This window comes from Somniosus microcephalus, chromosome 9 (genome assembly GCF_052327205.1).
Source record: "Somniosus microcephalus isolate GS21.2 chromosome 9, FLI_Smic_1.0, whole genome shotgun sequence".
NCBI classification, from domain to species: Eukaryota; Metazoa; Chordata; class Chondrichthyes; order Squaliformes; family Somniosidae; genus Somniosus; species Somniosus microcephalus.
In genome coordinates this window covers 139,592,167-139,612,692 of record NC_140995.1, presented here as the reverse complement: position 1 = coordinate 139,612,692, position 20,526 = coordinate 139,592,167, and the positions used below count along the sequence as shown (strand labels likewise).

The 20,526-nt window shown below is 51.1% G+C and overlaps 1 protein-coding gene across 1 annotated transcript in view; it reads left to right on the top strand.

The window, feature by feature from the left end:
• The first annotated feature begins 3,910 nt into the window (after positions 1-3,910).
• The window catches only part of LOC147112725 (G protein-coupled receptor family C group 6 member A-like), a 39,250-nt gene continuing 22,634 nt past the window's right edge, over positions 3,911-20,526 (top strand). The window contains exons 1-2 of the mRNA XM_085998211.1: positions 3,911-4,111; positions 9,210-9,527. Coding sequence (XP_085854337.1) covers positions 3,911-4,111; positions 9,210-9,527 — 519 coding nt within the window. The remainder of the gene's footprint in view (positions 4,112-9,209; positions 9,528-20,526) is intronic.

The window sequence follows — 20,526 nt, the reverse complement described above, 5'->3', positions numbered from 1 at the left end:
AATTTCAAAGGCACCGATGCTGATGTAATAGATGACAGAAGCGATCTGTCAATGGTGAGAGAGATTGTTCCAATGAGGTGACACTTGATAGAGAGTTTACTCAAAGCACTTGCAACCTGCATAAAGCTCAATCTGTCTTCCAACTGCAGTAAGCAACAGCTTCTGAGCTTGGAAAATGAACAGCTGTGAGATGGGAGCTTTTATAGTACATTTGCAGCTGTCAAGTAATGAGATGATTCCAGGGTCATTCAACTCCCGACGTGCTTACCTGACATGATCTCCGAGCAGCATGGACCCCATAGGCAACCTGGTAAACTCTGAAGGTGAGCTCAAAATAGTTCTTAATGGTCTGTTAACAAGGTCATAATGACCTGAATTGCCTTCCCCGCTGCTGTGTGCCGGGTCTGCTCAGCGTTGACAGACCCGACATTTGGGAAAGGCGCGAGGCAGCCCAACACACTGTCCAAAAAAAAATTCCCACCTGACCCACCAGCGATTGCGCCCACTGACCCCCGGAAAAATTCCCCCCTATATGACTGCAACTCAGTTCAATAAAAAAGAGCTACAAGTGAGAAAGTGAATTGAAGGATAGGCAAAAAGAGAGCTTTGTTAGAATGATATTTATCTGGCCTCTTCTAGGTACATGCCAAGAATGAACGTAGTGAAAAGCATAACATCTGGATGTTGCTGATATCACACACACATTTTGGGCAGGCAGCATATAAATGAGGCCTGGGGAGTTAAAATGGCCCTCACGGTGTCAAAGGTTTGGTGCTCGCATTACCCCCTCTTCCACCCGATTCCCATGCCAGGTTAAAATTGAGGTTACGCAAACACACACTGAACAACAACTACAACAACTTGCATTTATATAGCGCCATTACCATAGTAAAACATCCCAAGGTGCTTCACAGGAGAGTTATCAGACAAAATTTGACATCGAGCTACATGAGGAGATTTGGAGGAAGTGTATATTGCAGGTGTGACTTGTGACCTTTTCACATTAAAACTAATGTTGAAATATCACAGAGGAGTGATTGATGTGTCATGTTATCATAACAACTGTTGTGTCCGTGTGTTGATAAAGACACTGAAGACAGGAGTTGGTTCATAGGTGTTTATTAAGCAAAGTCTGGGGGGTTTCTAACGGATATACACAATGGGCCAGAAATTGCTGAACGGGGCTTGCAGCCACGTTTTTGCACTTACCCCGCGCTCCTGCCGATCAGCTCCAGGGACGCCTGCACTTGCTGAAACAGAAAGAATCCCGGGCAGCGTATGACGTCACGCCGCCCAGGAGTGCAGCCAGCGCGAAGCCAGGAGCGTGCAGTGCAAGTGAGACACGCCCCTTGAGGTCTCAGTTTCACTGGACACGCCCCCAATGTTTCTGTCAAGCTGCTAAGCATTTTTACATGCAAAGCAGCAGTTTAAATAGGTTTTTGGAAGTTTTTTGAAGATTTTGGTAACTTTTATAAACTTTTTAAAATGTTTACATTATTTTGAGTAATCTGAAGTAGTTTTAAAGAGAATTAAAGCAATTTAAAGACTTTTAAAAGCCCTAAAAGAATTTTTTTAATTCAATTTATTTATTTAGCAATGTCATCGTCATACGTGTCTTCACACTGTTCCCTTTGGGGAACTGTATGAAGTGGTGGAAGGATTTATGGCCATGATTAACGCTCATTCCGTGACCGTAACCATCTTTGAACCAGCCATTAGGGCGGTTAGTCCTATGGCGGGAGGGTTTTACGGGCTCCCACAAGCTATACAAGGATGGGGGGCCACCCACACCCACAGACGCAAATATCCCACTGGATGTCAACCCAGAATTTAGAGCCGGAGCTCCGACTCCACTTGCCGGGACTGTCTGGAGCGGGGTTCGAAACCCTACCCTGATCTGGCCCAGCGGCGGGGATCCTACCGCTATGACAAAGGCCCAATCCGATTAGCAACGTGAAATGGCAGCATAGGGCTCCAGTCACGGGGAGGGAAAAGGCGCAGGAAACGTATGGGTGTCACCTTTTGTGCGGAGTGGGCCTTTTGCGTAGCAGTAAGCATCCCCGCCGCTGGGCCAGAAGGAGTAGGGTTTCGAACCCCACTCCAGACAGTCCCGGCAAGTGGAGTCGGAGCTCCAACTTTAAATTCTGGGTGGACATCCAGCGGGATACTTGCGTCCGTGGGTGTTGGTGGCCCCCCCTCCTTGTATAGCTTGTGGGAGCCCATAAAACCCTCCCGCCATAGGACTAACCGCCCTAATGGCTGGTTCAAAGATGGTTACGGTCACGGAATGAGCTTTAATCATGGCCATAAATCCTTCCACCACTTCATACAGTTCCCCAAAGGGAACAGTGTGAGGATACGTACGATGATGACCTCTTGCGCAATGCACCTCCTTGGACCCTCAGTCGCAGATGCGAGGGGGCAAGTCGTGCAATTGTTAAATTTTTCATTTTATTGACATGGAGAATGTTGGCCCAGTAATTCCCTTCCAAATGCGCGAGTACGGTTGGGGTACTTACGCATCTGGCTGGATGAAATGCCGGTTTTCAGCATGCACAGTGCATGTGGGGAAAACCGGCATTTCCTGTCCTCTGAACGAAGGGGTTCAGAGGCAGAACGCGTGCGACTGCACAGGCAGCGCGTGCGCAGTATAATTCGCCGCTTTCATTAATGCTTTCAGTGAGGTCAAGTCATTACAACTTACACATGAAAAAAGCATGGGTACAGTTGCTCCAGAGGCTGCGGAGGAAGATATTTATTATCGTGGAGCTTCTGAAAGTATGTATGTCTGTATATATTCCTTTGCGTGTTATGTATATATTCCTTTACTTATGTGTATGAATGTATTATTTAATTATGACTTTCAGAGAAAGTAACTTATTGGAAAATCATAATTAAAAACATACATTCATACACATTAGTAAAGGAATATAAAACATACATACATATACGTAAAGGAATATATGTGGACATTCATACATAACTCATTCTCACATTCCATTCACACAGCCACAATTGCTCCTTCTACCTACCGTTCTGAAAACCCTTTTAAAAAAAAAAATTTTAACTTTAAAACTTACTTAAAATTTCTTAAAATAACTTCCCTCCCTTTCCCAAACAAAAATATTGCATTTCAGAAGCTCCACGATAAAATATATCTTCCTCCGCAGCCAATGAACAACTTTACACTTGCTTTTTTCAAGTGTAGCTTCTAAGGACTTACCCTCACTGAATCCATCATTGAAATCCACAAAGTTCACTGCGCAAGCGCTGCCTGTGCAGTCGCACGCGCTGTGAATAGACCTCGGGTCTGGAAATGCCGGCGTTCCCCGCATGCGCTGTTCCTGCTGAACGCCGGCATTTCCAACGGCCAGATGCGTGAGTACCCCGACCGTACTCACGCTTCTGGCCGCGAATTTCTGGCCCAATATACAGGCTTATATAGCCCGAGTGGCCATTACCGGCATTACAGCACACCTGGGGCTCTTAAAGGCACATACACTACAACAACTCAAGGATTTTAATATATTATATAAGTACTTGATGTTGTCACACTAATTCAGTTTATTGCTCTGTGTGGTATAAGTAGGAAATATTCTTCTGAAGTGCTTATCTCAGGCAATCACTCAATTTTTAACATCCCAGACAACCAACTGCTCAATGCTTTTGCTTAACAACAAGCTTAATTAATTTTGTGTACTAATCAACGGAGAACGGAGACTGGAACATACACTGCCACATGTATTCAAAATAATACCATCCTTCCAACCCCTCCCTGAGGAACAGCAATAAAAGCAGGTGTAGTTAATGCTTTGTTATATTAAAATTCACATTCTTTCATTGAGCACATACCTGTGTTGTTCCTTTTCTAAGTTCAGATCCAGCTTGATGTGTTGATGAATTGTTGAACATGTTTTCCACACTTGTCATACTTGCAGTTTCTTGCTGGACTTTTCTTTTTCACCCAGTCAGACTTTGCAATATCCCTGCTGATATTGTAGGAGCCAGAGCTCCGGGAGACATCATCATCGGAGGACTCTTTCCAGTCCACGAAAAGGTGGAAAACTTGGAAAATCGGACTCAGCTGGGACCACTACACTGCTCAGGGAAAGTTATATTTTTCTAGCCTTAGTTTGGAAATTTGGGAGAAGGAATGCTGTCGCTATTTGAATAAATATCATGCAACTTGCAGATGTCACACAAAACATGAACTGAATTATGCATAGTTACACATTCAAACAACTTGTGTAACTTCTCAAACTTGCATGTTATTGGTGTTAATGAATACTAACGAATGTTTTTTTTAGCTAATGAATAGATCCATAATTGAAAGCAACAGACTAAAGACCCATCAGGACGAGATTGATTAAGTCAACTTGCCTAGATGGTAGTACTTTTGCACTACATATACTCGCAGCTCTCCTGAGTTATGATGATAAGGCCCGAGGATGAACTTAGTTCTATGGCGCCGGTGGAATCAAGCCCAGTTTGGGACGCAAACAAATTTAGGCTTCTTTGAGTTCACTTGTAGACCCAGCAAGAATGCACTTACTAAATTTTAATTCAACTATACATATTACTGCGATGTACATTATACAATTTGAATGAATTACAATGAGTGCTACATAACTCAAATAGTTTAGGATGGTAAATTCTGCTGACTGGGTCTCTAAACTTTCTGCTGCTGGATTGTATCTTAAGAAATGGGCAGAACCAAATTGCCAAATAAAACATAAGTGAATGATTGTAGAAATAAATTTGCAAATAAAAATGAATTTAAAAATTATTTTTTAGCTGTTGGGTAAAATATCAATGCCAAGTAAAGCTTTAAAATATGTAAATTGTAAACGTGTTTGTGTTTTTATCTGGGCCTAGAAATTCAGTCTAGCCACTTTTGGGGCGGTAAAGTCGGGCGGGCGGTGAAGTTAGCGCCCGCCGGAAAGTGGAGGCCACTTCGCCGAAGTTCAGTAGCTTTGGCCAAGGAGTTTGGGCGAGCGCTGAAACTGGCGTTGCACTCCTATCTTTAGGCGCTAAGCCGGCGGTGCGGACTGATAACGCCGAGGCCGGGCGCAGCGCAGGTGCGGTCATGTTTTGATTGACAGCAGACACCCTGACGCCGGCCAGCTCTTAAAGGGGGAAGGGTCGACTTTGTCTGCTGCCACGCCCTGGATAGTGGAGCCCTGCAGCTAGGCCTGAACACTGCTGGTGGACCCAAATAGCGCCTGAAGCCATGCAGAAGGCCCGTGAACGAGCGCAGCGCTTCTCAGAGCATGCTTTGGGGGTGCTGCTTAGGGGGTTGGACAAGAACAGAGAGATCTTGTGCCCGGACAGTGGCAAGAAGGCTCCCAGGAGGCAGTTCAGGAGAGCCTGGAGGGAAATCGCCCTGAGGGTGTCAGCCAACAGCGATGTCCCCAGGACTGGTGACCAATGCCGCAAGAAGTACAACGACCTCACTCGGTTGGTCAGGGTGAGTACCCTTTCCAGTGTCCTCCTCACCCTTGCATGTGCACCTCACATTATGGGCAAAGGGACCTCAAAGGCCTAATGGCCAGCCCTCCTCCCGCAGCTATGGCACTGGCATGATCATCAATAGCACTTTCTGCACTTCACACACTGGCCAAGCTATTCGACCATGGGAGGCAGAGCACACAACAACAGGGCACCACACTGGCCAAGCTATTCGACCATAGGAGGCAGTGCAAACAACAGGGCACCACACTGTACTTAGAGGCCATCCTTTCTCTTGCAGGCCAAGCTGGCGCAGAATCTGAGGAGCCGGACTGTCACCGGGGGAGGCCGTGCCCAGTTCCAGGAGCTCAGTGACCTGGAGGAGCGCGTGGCTCGACTCATGCGTGCCCGGGTGGTTGGCCCCGTTGCTATTGGAGATGCCGACCCTGTGCTGGGCCCCAATGGTAAGGACATGACCGTTTGCACCTCTCTCGTTCCCCTTGCGCGTCAGATCTACATCCTTTGCCACTGTCCGACCAATGCGCATAATGCCACCAATCATGCCTCCCTCGCTGACGCCCTGTCCTCACTCTAAAGCTACTCTTGTGCCTTCCTGCTTTCAGCTGGTGAGGAGGAGGTCCCTGAAGCTGAGAGTGCCAGTCCCTCAGAAGAGGAGGACGACGAGGACCAAGAGGAAGGCGGCACATCGGGGGAACCCTCATCCGCGCCAGGGGATGGCAATGGAGGGGACATGTCTTGCCTGGAGGAGAGCCAGGGGGAAGTGTTGCAGGGGGGTGTAGCTCCTGGGCCCAGTGGCGTCCAGGCACGCGGGAAGGGTCGGGCAGCACGGCGGCCTTCTCCCCAGAGGGGGGAAGTGTTGCAGGGGGGTGTAGTTGCTGGGCCCAGTGGCGTCCAGGCACGCGGGAAGGGTCGGGCAGCTCGGCGGCCTTCTCCCCAGAGGGAGAGTCCGGCCTCCAGTCCGGAGACGGTCCTCGCCCAGGAGGTGCTCCTCCTTGATGAAATGTCCGCGGCCTCGGAGCGGCGCCACAACGAGTTCATGGGGGTTGTGGGACAGTTGCCTCAGGCCATTGAGTCCCTGGCTCATAGTGTGGCCGATTTCGGGGACTCACAGGCCAGGGGTGTCGACCAACTCGCGGCAGCACAGGACGCGAGTCGAGAGTTCATGAGTGGTGCCGTGCAGACACTGGCTGATCTGATGCGGGCACAGACCAGGGCAGTTCGGGCACTCACTTCTGCCACACTCGCTGTGTCACGGAAGCATCGCCAGGGCACCCGCCGCCCTGCTGCAGCACAGCGGTCTGGCCTTCACCAGATTGCTGCGCTTGCTGCAGTGCCAGCCCGGCCGAGTGCCAGTGTCTCTGGCGACCAGCGAGCGCCTGGCATCAGCCAGCTTGCCCCCATTGATGCAGCCGCCACTGCCACTCCCCCAGCCAAGCTGCGACGAGCTGCTGGAGAGACTGATGCTGCCCAGCCACAGCTGCAGCAGTCAGCAGCCGGCCCCTCCAGGGCCGGACCTCGTCTAGGCCGACCCCCAAGGGCATCTGCTGTCACGCATTGTGCCCCTCAGGAGCCTTCCCCCAGCCTTGCAACACCCACAGGGCCCAGGTTGAGGTGGAGCAACAGGTCGGGCAGGGGCCGGAGAAGCCTGCACAAGGACTCGCCCTGTCGGCACACCAAGTAGAGTGTGTTGCCAACTGTTTTTTTATATGGGGGTGTTTGTGTTCTGTATGGGGGGGGCTTATTTTGCTAACGCCGAAGATGAAGGCAACTGTTTTTTTATATGGGGGTGTTTGTGTTCTGTATGGGGGGGTTTGTCTTGCTTAGGCCGAGGATGAAGGCCAATTGGATGGACAAGTTTTGTTATTCCTCCCCAGGTTGTGGGAGTGAGATATGTTTTTGACTGTTTTTTGGGGGTGTTGTCTGTTTTTCTGTTTCATGTGGGAAGGGCCCTGAGTTTGTTAAATAAAGCTTTTTATTTATTCAGCTTGTCCAGGTGTCATGTTTCAAGTGGTTGTTGCGTTAACCGGCTGAGGGCTTGCGGAGCGGCTGCATTCAGGTGCGTTCATTGCCACAAGCCATTCCCTGACAGGGGGCCTAGAAGTGTCATTCAATAAGCCGCCGGCGGACGGCCCTTGGACCTTGTGGCTCCCTCCTGGGCTGGTACTCCTCCTCCTCCTCCTCCTCCTCATGGTCCTCCTGCTCGTCCTCCTGAGGTGGTGGTCCAACGTGAGGTGGCAGTGCCTGAGTCCTGCGGATAGCCAGGTTGTGCAGCATGCAGCAAACGACGACGAACTGGGAGACTCTATCCGGCGAATACTGTAGAGATCCGCCAGATCGATCCAGGCAGCGGAACCGTTGCTTGAGGACGCCAATCGTTTGCTCTATGATGTTCCTTGTGGCTTGATGGCTTTCGTTGTATGCCTCCTCCGCAGGGGTCCTGGGCGCGCGGAGCGGGGTCATGAGCCATGTGCACAAAGGGTAGCCCTTGTCCCCGATAAGCCATCCCCTTGGTGGAGGCTGTGCCTCGAACATGTCAGCCACAGTAGTCTGGCGCAGGATAAATGCATCGTGGCTGCTTCCTGGAAAGCGGGCATTGACAGCTAGGATGCGCTGCCTGTGGTCACACACCAGCTGTACATTGAGGGAATGGTAGCCCTTCCGGTTGCGGTAATCCTCGGCATTGTCGATAGGTGCCCGCATAGCCACATGCGTGCAGTCAATGGCGCCGTGCACCATGGGGAAGTCGGCGATCCTGGCAAATCCGACTGCACGCTGCTCCTGCCTCTCTAGGGTCATGGGGAAGGAGATGAATTGGTGTCTCCTTGCGAAAAGGGCATCGGTGACCTGCCGGATGCAGCGATGCACGGCGAACTGGGAGATGTTCGCTATGTCCCCAGCAGCGGCTTGGAATGAGCCGCTTGCATAAAAGTTCAGAGCCACCGTGACCTTCACTTCCACCGACAGAGACGTCCTGCACATCAGCTGTGGACGCAGATCTCTGTGAAGCAGCTGGCAGATCTCTGCAACCACCTCCCTTCTGAAGCGCAGCCTCTTAACACAATGCGCAGCAGTCATGGTGAGATAGGACACCTGCTGCCGGTATTCCCTGAGTGGGTAAGGCCTACGTTGCCGACGCCTGATGGCCCCTCTGCGTCTAGGCATGGCTGGCCCTCTCACACAGCGTCTGTGAGCCCTTCGCACATAATGCTGGAACTGAGGGTTGGAACCCCATGCAGCCCCCATAATAAACTTGCAAACAGTGAAATCACAATGAGTGAAATTTCCAAGCTCTGGCCAGAAGCCAAAAATACCTCTCCTATGTTGTCCCAAATCAGGAAGGTCTGTTCCTTGGTCTCTGTCCAGAAATCCAAAGCACTAAAGTCATTGCAGCAAAATGGCTGGCCTTTATAGTTCAGTCTAAGTGCCCTTTAATTAGCGCTCCCCGAAGCCCGCAGGGCCTCTGCTGCGTTCCACTTCACAGTTCTTAACAGCGCCACGCCCACATTGGGCGGGCGCCACTGAATTTCCGGTTTGGGGCGCACAAACAGCGTTGCACGCCGAAATGACGTCATAAGCTGCGCGCGCAGCTGAGCGGGCGCAAACACTTTGCGCCGGCGCTAAATGTCAACTGAAGTTGGGCGTAGGCGCAGATCGGCCTGTGCCCGGGCGCTAAGTGCCTAGCGCTGGAAATCTACCCCTCTTATGGTGCTAACGGCTGGCGGACGCAACTGAATTTCTAGGCCATTCTGTCTAGATTTAGCCTTTCTGCGTTTCTCCAAGCCCATGCTATGATATATAGCATTGAGCAGATAAACAATTCTATTTTGCGACCGGGTGTCAAACTAGGATATGAAATTTATGACACCTGCTCTGATGTCATCGCTGCAATACAAGCGACCACAAGGTTTCTTTCCAAATTTAATTCCTCGGACAGCAGTGTTGAAGTTCACTGCAATTACACAGACTATGTACCCAGTGTAAAAGCAGTTGTAGGGGGCGCATACTCAGAAATATCGATTGTAGTTGCAAGATTGTTGGCTCTGTACCTCATCCCACAGGTATGTGTATTACTTATTTTCATATGTCTGAAATGAAGTTGTATTTGTTAAATCCGTGAATCTTGATGTATGGTGTCCTTCAATTTATAGACAGAGACTGCAGAGGAACAATCAACAGCTGTTTACTGGATGAGGGTTACTCTAAAACTAACAGTACAGATCCCTACTCAGGGTTATATACAGGTGTGGTCACTGCCGGTACTACAGTATACAGGAGCTGTAAAAAGTAGTTCTCCCCTTAAAGGTACATACACTATAATTCCTCCCCTTTTAGATTAACAGTACCATAACATTCATTTAACAATTAACACTTTTAACATGCAACATTAACTGAAAATAGTCCATTTATAAATTCAGTCTTTGGGGCGGCTTCCTGATCCTTTCTGGATAGCGCCTTTCCTGAGTGTCTTGCTCTTGGTGCGGAGGCGATTCTGGCCCCCTGTCGTCGGTTGGTTCATCAGCTTCCGATGCTACTGTTTCTGGGGTAGATGCTACCTGTATGTCGGGTTCATTACCAGGTACGCGAGACATGGGGTTTACTCGTTCCTGTGACTCTAGGATCTGGTCGATGTGGCATCTCACAATGTTCTCCCCAACATCCACTGTGTACATTAGTGGCCCCTGCCGTGTACATATCGTTCCGGGTTGCCATTTCTCTGTTCGGTAGTCGCGGGCCATGACTGGTTGCCCTACATTGAAGCTCCTTGTTGGCTTCTCATTGATGTGCTGGAATTGCTTATTCTCAACATCTCTTCGTACATTTGGTCTGAGCAAATCCAGACGAGATCTCAACCTTCAGTTAAAGAACATCATGGCCGGGGTCTGGTTGGTGACAGCATGTGTCGCATTTCTGTAGGCTAACAGGAAATTATCCACCTTATGCTGCAGTGAAATGTCGTCATCGCACATGGCCCTTACTGCCTTTTTAAAGGTTTGTACGAACCTCTCAGCCAATCCTTTTGTGGCTGGATGATACGGGGCGGATGTGTAATGCCTTACCCCATTCCTTTTCATAAATTTCCGAAACTCTTCGGACACAAACTGTGGTCCGTTATCAGGGCAAATCTACTCTGGCAAGCCGTTCCTGGCAAATATGGTCCGTAGGACTGCAATCGTTTTCTCCGTGGTGGTGGAGGACATTTTGATCACCTCAGGCCATTTCCAGTGCGCATCCACGGCTATTAAAAACATTGAGTCCATGAATGGACCAGCAAAATCAATATGCACCCGTTGCCATGGAGAGGAGGGCCACTCCCATGGGTGTAGAGGGGCATGTGGTGGTACATTTTGGACCTTCTGGCATCCTGAGCAGCTCTTTGTCAGGTCCTCGATTTGCTGATCGATCCCCAGCCACCACACATCAGCCCTAGCAAGGCTTTTCATTTTCACCCCTCCCAGATGGCCTTCGTGAAGCTCATTGAGCACTCTCTCCCTTAACTTGGGTGGAATTACCACTCGGGATCCACACATCAAGGTCCCCTGGCATACTGACAGCTGTTCTCTTCTGGATGAGAATGCTGGCAACAGTGAGTCGCCATGTGTTGGCCATCCCTTCACCGTCAAGTCATATACCCGAGACAGTGTCGGGTCATTTCGGGTCTCCTTCTCTATATCCGCATTAGTTACTGGCAAGCGTTCAATTATAGTCAAATAAAATATTTCGACAGGGTCCACTGCTGGTGCCTCCTCCGCAGTAGGCAGTGGCAGGCTTGATAGCCCATCAGCATTTCCATGCTGTTTCGTGCCCTTATACTCTATTTCATATTGGTTCGCCCCTAGAAAAAGGGACCATCTTTGTAGCCGTTGCGCAGTCATCACTGGAACGCCCTTCTTTGGATTAAAGATGGAGACAAGTGGTTGGTGGTCAGTCAGCAAGGTGAACTTCTGCCCGTGCAGATAGTGGTTGAACTTTTTCACTCCCCACACTAGGCTGAGGGCCTCCCTGTCAATCTGGGCGTAGTTACGCTCGGCTGAGGTTAGTGACCGAGACGCAAAGGCTACTGGCCTCTCCGAACCGTCCGGGAATTTGTGTGACAGCACCGCTCCAATACCATGGGGTGATGCATCACACGCCAACCGAATTGGTAGTGCTGGGTTGAAATGAGCCAACACCTCTTTTGATGTGATCAATTCTTTGCACTTCTGGAAAGCTCATTTACATTCGTCATTCCACTTCCATGGTACCCCCGTTTGCAGTAGGGTGTTCAGTGGGTGTAGTACTGTAGACAAATTTGGCAAGAACTTATGGTAGTAGTTCACCAGCCCAAGGAACGACCTCAGTTGTGACACATTTTCCGGGGCTGGAGCCTTGACTACTGCCTCAATCTTTTCAGGGGAATTATGTAACCCCTCTTCATCAATAACCTGGCCACAATACGTGATCTGCTTCTGGAAAAACTCGCATTTGTGGCGATTAGCTCGGAGCCCATATTCCTTCAATCTAGTGAGCACCTGCTCCAGGTTGGCGAGGTGATCACTGTCATTTTTGCCCGTGACCAGGATGTCGTCCAAATAACACTGGGTCCCTGGAATCCCTTGCAGGGCTTGATCCATTGCCCTTTGCCAAATAGCCAGAGCTGATGCTACCCCGAACACCAGCCGGTTGTATTGGTAGAGACCTTTATGAGTGTTGATCGTGAGGTACTGTTTCGAGGCTTCTTCTGCCTCCATTTGCAGGTACGCCTGGGCCAGGTCAATCTTAGTGAAGCGTTTTCCTCCAGATAACGAGGTGAAAATATCTTCAATCCGCGGAAGCGGATATTGTACCGTGTGAAGGATTGGGTTCACTGTCACCTTAAAGTCCCCACAGATGCGAACCTTCTTTGGTTCCCCAGGCGTATTACTCAACGACCTCTTCATTACAGGAACGATGGGTGTCGCCCACTCGCTCCAGTCCACTTTGGACAGTACTCCTGAACGTTCCAAACCTTCCCGCTCTGCTTCGACGGCTGGGCGGATCGCATCAGGTACCGGTCTGGCCTTAAAAAACTTTGGGCTTGCATTTTCCTCTATTTTGATCGTCGCTGTTATGCCTTTTAGTGTTCCGAGTCCCTCCTGGAACACTTCTTGTGCGTCAGTTAGCATTTTTGACAGTCGTCCAGGTGTGACGTCGTCATCCTTTTTGGCATCTACAGTCAGTGCTTGTATGGAATGCCAATCTAGCTGTATCTTCCGGATCCATTCACATCCTAGTAGTGGTGGTCCTCCATCTGGCAATACATATAAGTCCATTTTTGGTGTTTCCTTGCCGTTATATATAACGTTCACCCTTATTTTTCCTTTGGGGTAGACTTTTTGCCCCGTGTACGTCTTCAAGACAATCTCTGTATCTCTCAAGGGTATATGTGAGAATAGTCGCTTGTAGTCCCTTCGGTTTATGACTGTTAGGGCTGATCCTGTGTCCAATTCCATTTTCACTTGGACTCCGTCTATCTTGAGCGTGACCCAGATAGTTTGGTGTTCCTCCATTTTGATTACATTATGTAGTTTCAGACAACCCAGCTCCTTGCTTCCGGAGTCTGTATCACTTTTCTGTTCGTCTGAACTACTCTCCGTCACCTTATGTACCTTTTTGTACTTCTCCTGTGGAGATTTCTTGCTGCTGGTTTTCTTTCCTGACCTGCAGACTCTTGCTATGTGTCCTACTTTTCCACACTGTCTGCACACTTGGTCCTTGAACCAACAATCCTTATGGTCCTGTGTTGTTCTGCCGCAGCGATAACATTTCACTGCTCCATATGACATTTCATTTGTGCCATATTCTTGCGGTCTCCGTTGTATCTCTGCAGCGCCCCGTGCGGCTGCTTCATGTGATACTGCCATGCTGAAAGCCTTGTCCAGCGTAAGATCCTTTCCTGATAGAAGCCGTTTCTGGGTTCCTTCACTTTGAAGCCCACACACAAACTTGTCCCTTAATGTATCTGCTAGTCCCGTTCCAAACTGGCAGTGTTTCGATAGCTTGCGCAGTTCCATTAAATACTCAGCATTACTTTCGTCTTTATGCTGGTTCCTTTTGTGAAACTTAAATCTTTCAGCTATCAGCAGCAGTGTGGGGTTTAAGTGGTCCTGTAGGATTGCCACTATGCTTTCAAAATCCTTTTCCACTGGCTTCTCTGGGGTTACTAGGTTTCGCAGTAAGCCATATGTTTTTGCACCCATGGAATTCAACAATACCAGTGCTTTCCTGGCATCTGGCACTTCATTCACCTTGCAGTACACTTCTATGCGTTCTACATATGTCGCCCAATCTTCGACTTCATTGTCGAACGCTGTGACACTGCCACTCTTCTGCATCCCTGGGTGTGGTTAGATTGGCTAAAAATGGCGTCTCCCGCGCTCTCCCTTCTTCTCCGCTGACTCAAAATGGCGTCTCCCGCGCTCTCCCTTCTTCTCCGCTGTGGCTCAAAAATGGCGTCTCCCGTGCTCTCCCTTCTTCTCCGCCGCGGCTCAAATGGCATCTCCCATGCTTTCCTTTCTTCCCCCGCGGATGCTGCTCAGCCCTTGAACACCGGCCGCGCTCTGTGCATTTTCCTGCGTGCCTCTCTCATTGACGCCGCTCGGTCCTGAACCCTGGCTGCGCCCCATGCGCTCTACCCTCTCTCTTTTTTTTTTTCCGTCGACGCCGCTCGGTCTTCAACCCCGGCTGCGCCCTGTGTGCTTTACCCTCTCTCTTACCCCGTCGACACTGCTCGGCCTTCCCCTGTGCCATCGGTCGGCTCCAGCCACCGCCGTCCGGGAAGGGTCTGCACCGTACCTGCTGCCAGCCCGTCTCGCTGGAGTCTCCGCCGGATGGTCGACGCCCGTGCCCCTGGAATCGGCCTTCTTCTGCAGAGTTGCAGGTAGGTTCGAATCGACTCGTCGCCAATGTTTAATCCGTGAATCTTGATGTATGGTGTCCTTCAATTTATAGACAGAGACTGCAGAGGAACAATCAACAGGTGTTTACTGGATGAGGGTTACTCTAAAACTTACGGTACAGATCCCTACTCAGGGTTATATACAGGTGTGGTCACTGCCGGTACTACAGTATACAGGAGCTGTAAAAAGTAGTTCTCCCCTTAAAGGTACATACACTACAGTATTTAAATGCTGGCAGTAAGTGATATGTTCCTATCTTATATTTTGACATTAAAACAATGAGTAAAACTATGAGCTATGACAGAGCAGATTGTGCTTGGTCTATGCAAGCAGTGGACTTGATGGAACAAATGTTCTTTTTTCATTCAATGCTTACGTTATTCTAAACAAGTTCCTACTAGCTTGTACAGTGTGTACCACTGATACTGTGCCTCCTTTTACTTCAAGTTATTCTGTGTTAAAAATACAGGAAGATATGACTCTCAGCTGCTCAGATAAATAGAGTAAAACAATACAATGCAAGATGTCAGGGGTCTTCCGTCTTAGGCTGCTGTTCTCTGCATTGTGTGCTAATTTCTCTTGGAAGAATAATGCCTACACTTGATATAGAAGGGAAGGAGCTGTACTCCTTTTTGGAGATGGGAGATGAACTTTTAAGGGTTAACATGCATGGCAAGATATGAGGATGCTGAAATGGAGGATCCACGTGAGAAAAACATGGTGCATGTATGTGTGAGGTATGTATGGTGTTGTTGGAGTCGCTAGAAATCAACAGGCTCTGAGACTTTTGTTGCAGCAAAGGCAAAATGCGTGTTACTTTATTCACTCTCCATGAGGACTGAGAATCTCAGCCTCATTGCAGGGCTATGACATCATCACGCTACCGACGCATGACGTCATTGCGCTACCGACGCTCTTAAAGGGACCCTGCCCTGATAACCCAACCAAGTACGTACATATAACCACATTGGCTATACATTGTGAATTGTGTTATTGTCCCTATGTTGTCTCCGCCACATACTTCCTCCCAGAATTCACTAGCACTGGCAATGTCAGTCGTTGGGGGGGCCGGATCACACGGTCGGAGCGGCTCCTCAATTCCAGGGCGGGGACGGGGGGGTTCGTCGGGGGGACCTTGGGCGTGCGGTGGTGGACTGAGGGTGCAGAAACTGGAGGTCGGCCCCGCCTCGGGGGCTGTGCCAACTCAATGGGTCGGCCCAGATCCAGGTGGGCCAGCTTAAGACGGTCCACGGAAATGCAGTCCGGCTTACCGCTGACATCCACTACGAAGGTCTTGTCCCCGGTTTCCAGGACGCGGAATGGTCCATCGTAGGGTGGCTGAAGAGCTGCCCGGTGGGTGTCGTGGCGGACGAAAACGTACTCCGCCGCACGAAGCTCGAGCGGAACGTGGGACTGCGGGAGGCCGTGCTGCGACGTGGGCACCGGTGTGAAAACCTTGGCGTTGTCCAGAAAGTCGGACCGCTGACAGGCTGCGGACCAAGGTTCCGTTGCGTTGGGGATGAAATCCCCGGGAACCCGCAGCGGCTGTCCGTAGATGAGCTCGGCGGACGAGGGCTGGAGGTCCTCCTTGGGGGTGGTCCTGAGTCCCAGCATGACCCACGGGAGTCTGTCGATCCAACTGCCGTCCCGGAGGCTGGCCCGGAGTGCAGCATTCATGGAGCGATGAAACCGTTCGCACAGTCCGTTAGCCTGAGGGTGGTATGCTGTGGTGCGGTGGAGTCTCAACCCAAGGCCTCGGGCGACAGCGTTCCAGAGCTCCGACGTGAACTGGGGCCCCCGGTCTGAGGACATATCAGATGGGGCGCCGAACTGGGCGACCCAAGTGCTGATGAACGCCCGAGCCACATTGGCGGACGTCGTTGAAGACAGCGGGACGGCTTCCGGCCATCGGGTGGTTCTGTCGACCATTGTGAGGAGGTGGGTGAACCCGCAGGAGGGCGGCAGGGGCCCCACCAGGTCCACGTTAACATGGTCGAACCGCCTCTCGGGCACCGCGAAAGGCGCCAACGGGGCCTTAGTATGGCAATGCACTTTCGAGCGTTGGCACACCACGCAGGTGCTGGCTGTGGTGATTATTCTTTATGTTTAGTAAGAAGTATTGTGATTGGTTGTTTGTTTCCTGCCTTGGGATATATGCTGTAATCTCATTGGTAGTTGATGTCATGTGATTTGTGGTGGCCATCTTAAATTCAGTTCTTTCCAGCCTTTAGTTGGGACTGGGTGTTGAAAGATGTGCTACAGGATTTTTAAGTTAATAAAGCCTAGATTAGAAAGGCAAATCTATTCTTTATTTCACTGGCCCAGTCACGAAAGTCTTTCCTGAGCCTGTGCCAGACGAACTTAGCCGCCACCAGCTTCTGTGACGGCTTCCTGCCCGGGTGGGAAAGATTATGGACGGCCTCGAAAACTTGCCGTCTCCACCCGTCGGGCACGATGGGACGTGGCTGCCCAACGGAGACGTCGCACAGGAGTGTGGTGCCGGCATCGTCGAACGCGACGTCCACTAGTTGAAGGCCCGTGACCGCCGTCCTGTAGGCCTGGACGTCCGTGTCAGAGGCCTGGTCGGCTGCCATGTGTGTGTAGTCGATGCCGAGGTGTACGCCGCTGGCGACGGCTCGGGAGAGACAGTCGGTGACGGAGTTGTCTTTCCCAGCCACATGCTGGATGTCCGTTGTAAACTCTGAGATGAAGGCCAGCTGGCGTTGCTGACGGGCCGACCACGGCTCGGAAGCTTTGGCCATGGCGAAGGTCAACAGTTTGTGGTCCACGAATGCTGTGAACGGGCGAGCCTCCAGTAGGAAACGGAAGTGTCAGACGGCGAGGTAGAGGCCAAGAAGCTCGCGATCGAAGGTGCTGTACTTCCGCTCGTTGAGGTGGAGCTGCCGGCTAAAGAAGGCGAGCGGCTGCCAGGTGCCATTGACCCACTGTTCGTGGACGGCGCCGACCGCATAGTCCGAGGCATCGGTGGTGAGAGCGATTGGCACATCAGGTAATGGATGCGCCAGCATGGTCGCGTTAGCCAGGGCCCTTTTCATGTCCGTGAAAGAATTGGCCATCTCCTCGGACCAGTCGACGGCGAGCTTGTTGGGCTCATAAAGGGGCCGCATAAGCTGGGCTGCTCGGGGGACGAAGCGATGGTAAAAGTTCACCATGCCCCAAAACTCCTGCAGGGCCTTCACGGTGAGGGGTCGCGGAAAGTCCATCACGGCCGCCACTTTTGATGGCAGTGGCATCGCCCCGTCCTTCGTGATGCGGTGCCCGAGAAAGTCGATCGAAGACAGCCCGAACTGGCACTTGGCCGGGTTGACGATTAGGCCGTGCCAGCTAAGGCATTGGAAGAGAGTCCGAAGGTGCGACTCATGCTCCGTCCTGGAGGTGTTGGCGATGAGGATGTCGTCCAGGTAGATGAACAGGAATGTCAGGTCCCGTAACACGGTGTCCATTAGGCGTTGAAAAGCCTGGGCAGCGTTTTTGAAGCCAAATGGCATGCGGAGGAATTCGAACAGCCCGAACGGGGTGATCACCACGGTTTTCGGGATGTCCTGCGGCCGGACAGGGACCTGGTGGTAACGCCGGACGAGGTCCACTTTCGAGAATACCACTTTCCCGGCCAGGCGGGCGGAGAAGTCCTGGATGTGTGGAATCGGGTAGCGGTCCGGGGTCGTAGCGCTGTTGAGGCGCCGGTAATCGCCGCACGGGCGCCACCTGGTTTCGGAGCGATGTGGAGGGGCGAGGCCCGCAGACTGTTCAATCGGCGGATGATGCCGAGGTGCTCCATGGTGTCGAACTCGGCTTTAGCGATGGCGAGTTTCCTCGGGTCGAGACGCCGAGCGCGGGCATAGACGGGCGGACCGGTGGTCGAGATGTGGTGTTCTACCCCGTGTTTGGTGGTGGCGGATGAGAACGTGGGCTTCGTGAGGTCCGGGAACTCGGCGAGGAGGCGGGAAAACTCGTCGGAGGCCGAGAGTGCGCTGGACAACTTTGTCGTGCTGGACCCGCTGAGGAAACACGGGAGCGAGCTGAAAGTCTCAGCGTTGATGAGACATCAGTTCCTGACGTCCACCAAAAGGCCATTGGTGCAGAGGAAGTCAGCGCCGAGAAGTGGGGTGGACACTTTTGCCGTGACAAAGTCCCAGGTGAACCGCTGCCCGCCAAAGCAAAGCGCCACGCTCCGTTTCCCGAAAGTGCGGATGGAACTGCCGTTGGCGGCTTCGAGGACGGGGCCGTGGTTCCCCCCTTGCATGTCTATGGTTGACGCGGGCAGGACGCTCACCTGGGCACCCGTGTCGCAAAGAAAATGACGTCCGGAGTCGGTGTCCGTAATAAATAACAAACTGCCTGAACGGCCGACAGCCATAGCAGCCGACAAGTGGTCTTTTGTTTGTTTCAACGCGGGAAAACTGCACGGGGGCCGGCACTTCCTGGCTTTGGGGCCGAACTGCGCGTGGTAGAAACAGAAGCTTGGGGGCTGCTGCCGTTGGGCTGTTACGGTGGGGGCAGGGCTCCGCGTGGCCACGCAGTACTGTTGCCCGGCGGAGAAAAATTTGTCGGCCTCCTCGGCCAGGCCGCGGAAATCGGTAATGGAAGAGTTGGCTAAAGCCGACCGTACCTGACCTGGCAGCTGTTAAAGGAACAGTTCCTTGAAGAGGAAGCACGGCCTGTGTGTGCCCAGGAGGGCCAGCATATGGTCCATCAGCTCCGAGGGCTTGGAGTCGCCAAGCCCGGGTAGAGAGAGAAGCCGGCGTGCGTGCTCGGCTTCGGTGAGTCCAAAAGTTTCTAAGAGGTGCGTTTTCAGCGTTTCGAATTTGTTGAGCTCCGGGGGGTTCTCGAGCAGGCTCACGACTCTGGCTGCGGTGGAGCTGCCGAGAGCAGAGACGACGTAGTAGTACCTCGTGTCGTCCGCGGTGATGTCCCGGAGTGCAAATTGAGCCTCGGCCTGGGCGAACCAAGCGGTAGCCTGTCGTTCCCAAAACTCGGGTAATTTGATGGAAACGGCGTTCGTCGCCATTTCGGATGAGGTCTTTGGCATCGTCCAAAAGAGCAGCGGGGTCACCAATGTTGGAGTCGCTAGAAATCAACAGGCTCTGAGACTTTTGTTGCAGTAAAGGCAAAACGCGTGTTATTTTATTCACTCTCCATGAGAACTTAGAGTCTCAGCCTCATTGCAGGGCTATGACGTCATCACGCTACCGACGCATGACGTCATCACGCTACCGATGCTCTTAAAGGGACCCTGCCCCGATAACCCAACCAAGTACGTACATATAACAACATTGGCTATACATAGTGAATTGTGTTTAGGTACATATAACCACATTGGCTATACATTGTGAATTGTGTTATTGTCCCTATGTGGTCTCCACCACAGTGTGAGGTATATATGTTCTGTGAAACCCCATAATGCACTTCCAATCATTGAGGGCGGAGAGTGACAGTTTCTTTCTGAGGGTCTCACCAGGCAGTCTTGTACTTAGTTGACATGTCACTTACTTTTACTCCCCAATCCCCATGTCAGACGATTACATTTATTCTGACATTGTAATGGGGTCCTTGTGGTCATGGAGGTAACACTTATTGCCACTGCTACCTTTGTCGAACCACACAGGCAGCTGCATTGGCAGATTTCTTGCTTCCAGAGCTAAGAATGCCACCCCAACTCTGCATTATTTCCTGTAAGGGGTCGTTTTAACGAGCTTATGGTGTGCTAAATCGATTTTGATTTTCGCACTACTCGTGAGCAGTTTCGAAGCGCTCCCCCCTCATGGTTCTAGACACTGGGCTTATTGCCAGACAACCTTTGTGTGTTGGCCCAACTCGTGACTCAGAAGACAAATGGTCAGATGAGACAGATTGAGTTTTAAATCAAAACGATCTTTATTTTTGAAAGAGAATGTACACAGAGAAAAATGGCAAGAATAAATGCAGACGAAAAATAACGTTCCTCACAGAGGACTAAATTATACACTGAGAAAAATAATTTTAAAGCATATAAACAGTTCTAAAATAGCGATAAGCTAAAAGCGGGGGTGAGGGAAGCACACGGACACATCGAGGGATAAATCACACTCCTGACTTACAAATACCCTTAATGTTACAAACCCTCCCGTTACTGAATATACCT